Genomic DNA, 6,000 nt, shown 5'->3' with positions numbered 1-6,000 from the left:
GGGAGTCTAGTACTGTATATGTCTATTTCGAGGTCGTTTCCTCTCATCAGCTAGCCATATCCTCACTGAGATTTGAAGCTGTAGCCTCCACAGGATCTCCTCCTTTTAAAACGCCTGCCTCTGCCAAAATCAATACCCTGCTAACATCTGACCGAGAAAACTCCCCGTCTAGCGCCTCCTCTGCCACGAGAACCAGACGTAATACAGAGTCCAAGGAGCGGGACATGTTGAAAACCCTCGGATAGTGGGGAGAGAAAGAAAGCCTGAGTCCAAACTCCGGCGACTTTTACAAACACCGGATTCTTCGGTTCTGCCCTCCCAAACGTTCAGGAGGGTCGCCAAAGGAGGGGGAAAAAGAGGGAGCGAAAAGAGGAAGGAAGCGTCAAAAGCCACAAGAAGCAACGCGACGCCACCCTGAGAGAGAGAGAGGAAAAAGCCTGCCATTCCCTTCGGCTTGAAAAGCAGCAGCAGAAGAAGCCCGGTCTGGGTTTTGCCCGACAGCTCCTCCCGCCTCAGCCCGCGCTTATGACTTAGCAAGCGGCGGCGGGGAAAAAAAAGAAAAGGGCGACTGTAGTCAAGGGAGAGGAGGCGGCGGCGGCGGAGGAGGACGGCTGAGAGAACCTCCCCTCCTCTTCTTTTTCCTGGGCGAAGAATGCCGGAGGCGCCTCTGGCCGCCCTGCGCGGAGCTTGAAGGCAGCGCCTTCTTGTGCCGTCGTCGACGCCCGCTCCGACCATGGTGGCTCCGCCGGGCGGCTTTTATTAAGCGAAGGACAGGAGGGAGTTCCGCCGCCCCCCCCCCCCCTTCTTCGCCACCGGGGCTGCTATGCGGGATGGCCTCGGCTGTGTTTGAGGGCACCTCGCTGGTGAACATGTACGTGCGGGGCTGCTGGGTGAACGGCATCCGGAGGCTGATCGTCAACCGGCGCGGGGACGAGGAGGAGTTCTTCGAGATCCGGACCGAGTGGTCGGACCGCAACGTCCTTTACTTGCACCGCAGCTACTCGGACTTGGGCCGCCTCTTCAAGCGCCTGCTGGACTCTTTCCCGGAGGATCGCCCCGAGCTGTCACAGTCCCCCTTCCTCCAAGGTTTGACGGACGCGCCTCGTTTTCTGACTTTCAACCCCCCCCCACCTCCCCTACTCCGTCCATCCTCTGCCCACGTCGCTACAAGGCGAGAGGAAGTTCCCTGAGAAGGAGCGGCGCTTCCTTCGCGCCACAGTTGAAGGATCGGGATGTGTCTGTGTGTATGTGTGTGTGTGTGTGGAAACTTTTCGCTTCCTTTCTAAACCTGTTTGCTGCCGAAGCCTTAAATAGACCCGACGTTTTCTCTGAATCCTTCCTTGTAAGTACAGGGAAGCGAACCAAGATAAGGCAGAGTGTCTCTAATCTTGTTTCTAGATGGAGGGTCTCCTGCTTGTCACAAGTGTTTGCTATTCCCATTTTTGTGGTGAAGCCTTGGTGTGGTGGTGGGGAGGCTCTTTTAGTATGCCCAGAGGCCTTCTATTGATCATGAATGTCAAAGACTGACTCTGTTCTGTCCTACGGAGGAATGATTGAGTCCAATTGAGACTAGGACCAGTTCTGAGTGTATGTTTGAAATAAGCTTTCCTGCTTGAGCAGGGGATTGGACTAGACTAGATGACCTCCAATATCCATTCCAAATCTCTTGTTCTACAGAAGAATTTTATTTATTTATTTATTTTATTTATTTATTTTGTCCAATACACAATACATATTGAAGAGGATAGACATGAAGTATTATATATAAAGAAAAGATATAAAAGTAGAGGAGAAGATATATGAAAGGAAGAAAAGATATATGATATACGGGATAAGGGGAGACAATTGGACAGGAGACGAAAGGCAGGCTAGTGCACTTATGTACGCCCCTTACTGACCTCTTAGGAACCTGGAGAGGTCAATCGTGGATAGTCTAAGGAAGAAATGTTGGGGGGTTAGGGGTTGACACTACTGAGTCCAGTAATGAGTTCCACGCTTCGACAACTCTATTGCTAAAGTCATATTTTTTACAGTCAAGCTTGGAGCGATTAATATTAAATTTGAATTTGTTGCGTGCTCTTGTGTTGTTGCGGTTGAAGCTGAAGTAGTCATTGACAGGCAGGACGTTGCAGCATATGATTTTGTGGGCAATACTTAGATCGTGTTTAGATTGAGTCCGATTGAGACTAGGACCAGTTCTGAGTGTATGTTTGAAATAGGCTTTCTTGCTTGAGCAGGGGGGTTGGACTAGATGATCTCCAATATTCATTCCAAATCTCTTGTTCTACAGAAGAATCATTGAGTCTGACTTAGTTCTAAGTGAATATTTGAAAAAGGGTTTCCTGCCTGATCAGGGGGTTGGACTAGATGACCTCCAATATCCATTCCAAATCTCTTGTTCTGCTCCGTTCTTACAGAAGAATGATTGAGTTTGTCACCTGTCACCATAACAGATTAACAAGAGTTGGAAGGCACCCTGTAGGTCACCTAGTCCAACCTCTATTTCAAACACACACTCAGAACTTGGTCCTAGTCTCAGTCAGACTTAATCATTCCTCCATAGAACAGAACAAGAGATTTGGAATGGATGTTGGAGGTCATCTGGTCCAACTCCCCTGCTCAGGCAGGAAACCCTATTTCAAGCATAGACTCAGAACTTGTTCTTCGTCTCAGTTAGTCGTTGACATTCATGATCGATATAATGTCTCTGGGAATACTAAAACAGCCGCAAAACAGCCACCCCAAGGCTTCACCACAAAAATGATAATACGAAATACTTGCGATAATTATTTTTCTGCTAATAACTTGAGAGCGAGGATGGGAATGTATGGGGCCATAACCTCATTTTTCCCCCTTAGCCAAGAAGGAGGACTGTAGGAATAGAAGGGGTAGAGAGCCACGTGGCTAGACCTCCTTGAATTCCTGTGTGGGTCTTTGGGGGTGATGGTGGTAGGCATCTGTGGGTGTTGAAAACAGTTGGCCTGTTGCACTGCCCTTTAATTATGAGGGTTGAACAAGTACATTCCTAAAATGAAACTTTACTGTAATTGGAATACTGTACTGTGTTCAGTTCTGGAGACCTCAACTACAAAAGATATTAATAAAATTGAACAGGTCCAAAGACAGGCTACAAAAATGGAGGAAGGTCTGAAGCATAAAATTTATCAGGAAAGACTTCATGAACCCAATCTGTATAGACTGGAGGACAAAAGGGAAATGGGGAACATGATTGAAACATTTAAATATGTTAAAAGGTTAAATAAGGCTCAGGAGGGAAGTGTTTTTAATAGGAAAGTGAACACAAGAACAAGGGGGTACAATCTGAGGTTAGTTGGGGGAAAGATCAGAAGCAATGTGAGAAAATATTTTACTGAAAGAGTAGTAGGTGCTTGGAACAAACTTCCAGTAGACATGGTTGGTAAATCCACAGTAACTTAATTTAAACATGCCTGGGATAAACATATATCCATCCTAAGATAAAATGCAGAAAATAATAGAAGAAAATATTTTACTGAATGTGAGAAAATATTTTACTGAAAGAGTAGTAGACGCTTGGAACAAACTTCCAGCAGACGTGGTTGGTAAATCCACAGTAACTGAATTTAAACATGCGTGGGATAAACATATATCCATCCTAAGATAAAATACAGGACATATTATAAGGGCAGACTAGATGGACTAGGAGGTCTTTTTCTGCCATCAATCTTTTATGTTTCTATGTTATGGTTGCTGTTGTATGGGGCGTTGTGATGTAATGTTCGTTTATTCAGATTTTCTGATTTTTGGCATGGGGTTCTCAACTTTATCAATGCACTTTAAATTTTAGCCTCATAACTGGTAGGGATGCTGATAACAGGCAAACAGCAAAGTAATAGCGTCATAGTTTTGTTTTATGGACACCAGTTACTGGTTGTTGATGCTTGTTAGTCCTGTTTGTTCTTTGGACTCTCAGTAATCACCTCTGTGTGTAGCTGGTATGAGTGCTGGGCATCCTAATTCATCAAATGTTTACTTACCCAAGTAGATAAACAGTTACTGCAGCAGGATAAGTGAAGCACACTCTGATATTCAGATGAAGTGACATTAATCCAGGAATCCGTGATAGCAAAATGAAAGGACCGGTGATCTTTCTGAGCCTCCCAGAGTTGCCTTGTGCCACCCAAGTTGCTTGAACAGTGAGCTGGGCTGCATATAAATTTAATAAATAAAAATATAACATAAAATTTTTGTCCCTTCCAGCCTTATTCTGCTCCTTCAAATTTCTAAATTACTACATTGACTTAAATCACTTATTGGACACCTTGAAACATACATTAAAATAGATGCTTTAAAATAGTACCATACATACGAAATGTGCTGTCAGCAGCTTTTCCATGCTCTTTCAAGATTATAAGTGTTGCAGGGACCGAATTTACCTGGTTCTGCAAAAGCAATGCTATAATTATAGTGGAGCCCCCCAAAATACCCTCCATTCATTTTAAGAAACAAAAGTTGAAACAAAAATGACTCAGGTGGCATGACAGAGCAGATCCTCAGAACCAATATCCGGAACCGCCTTCTACCGCATGAATCCCAGTGGCCGATAAGGTCCCACAGAGTTGGCCTTCTCCGGGTCCCATCGACCAAACAATGTCGTTTGGCGGGCCCCAAGGGAAGAGCCTTCTCTGTGGCGGCCCCGGCCCTCTGGAATCAACTCCCTCCAGAGATTAGGACGGCCCCCACCCTCCTTGTCTTTCGCAAATTACTCAAGATCCACCTTTGTCGCCAGGCATGGGGGAGTTAGGATATTCCTTCCCCTAGGCCATTACAAGTTATGTATGGTATGTTTGTGTGTATGTTTGGTTTTTAAAATGAGGGTTTTTAGTTGTTTTATTAAATTGGATTGTTACATGTTGTTTTTTATCATTGTTGTTAGCCGCCCCGAGTCTGCGGAGAGGGGTGGCATACCAATCCAATAAATAATAATAATAATAACTTATCCTTGTGATAAATTGATTCTCTGTTCAAAATCGAACAAGCATCTAGGTGAAGAAAAACACTTGTCACAAAGTGCAGTTAAGGACAAATTTTTGCATTCTTGACTCTGTAGTAATGATGTAATCACCATGTTGGCAAGTTTTACATTTGATATTTATATGTTTCATCCATTTCTCCATCCAACATGTTATGCATCTATTCAAGTAATGAATCCTTTTCTCATAAGCAGATTTAATTTGATGTGTAAATATGTTCTAACAAAGGGTTTTTGACTCCCAGTTATTTGGTAACATTTGTAGAAGTCAAATATTTCAAATATTTAAATGCATTTAAAACACCTTGAAAAAGTTAGCATACTATATTACAAATATTTATCATAACACTTCTCTTCGTTGGATGATATTCCCAGACCAAGATATATAAACCCCCCTTTTTAAAATTCATTTTGGAGTTGATTTTAACTGAAATAAAATAAAGACAATTAAAGAAAAAAAGATTAAGGATCTTTGTAAAAGATATAGTTTGTTTTTAATAATGAAATACAAAGAAACTCAAGAAAAGAAAAGAAAAATGACAGTGGTACGCAGTAAAGAAAAAAATCATAGATTTATTATGGTGATTAAATTTATCTAAATGTGAAAAAAGGCTAACAAAAAGTAGAAAAAACATCCGTAAAATTTGTTGTGAGCCGCCCCTAGTCTTCGGAGATAGATAGATAGATAGTTAGATAGATAGATAGATAGATAGATAGATAGATAGATAGATAGAGATTGATAGATGATAGATGATAGATGATAGATAGATAGATAGATAGATAGATAGATAGATAGATAGATAGATAGATAGATAGATAGATGCAGGGCCACCATCAGGAATTTTGGGGCCCCATACAGCCTAAGTGTCTGCCCCCCCCCCCGCCATTTTAAAACTATTTTAAGTCGCCAAGCCACTCCATCCCCCGGGGATCATTTCCCGCTTCACGCCAAGCGAGGTGGTCCCATAGGCCAGTGTTTCCCAACCTTG

At 43.1% G+C, this 6,000-nt stretch overlaps 1 protein-coding gene across 1 annotated transcript in view; it reads left to right on the top strand.

Moving 5' to 3' along the window:
* The first annotated feature begins 206 nt into the window (after nucleotides 1-206).
* The window catches only part of PXDC1 (PX domain containing 1), a 48,162-nt gene continuing 42,368 nt past the window's right edge, over nucleotides 207-6,000 (top strand). The window contains exon 1 of the mRNA XM_070747180.1: nucleotides 207-1,086. Within this exon, the coding sequence (XP_070603281.1) occupies nucleotides 831-1,086 (256 nt within the window). The 5' untranslated portion in view covers nucleotides 207-830. The remainder of the gene's footprint in view (nucleotides 1,087-6,000) is intronic.

Source organism: Erythrolamprus reginae, chromosome 3 (genome assembly GCF_031021105.1).
Source record: "Erythrolamprus reginae isolate rEryReg1 chromosome 3, rEryReg1.hap1, whole genome shotgun sequence".
Taxonomy (NCBI): Eukaryota; Metazoa; Chordata; class Lepidosauria; order Squamata; family Dipsadidae; genus Erythrolamprus; species Erythrolamprus reginae.
The sequence above is the reverse complement of the archived record's forward strand: the minus strand, read 5'-3'. Positions and strand labels throughout refer to the sequence as shown.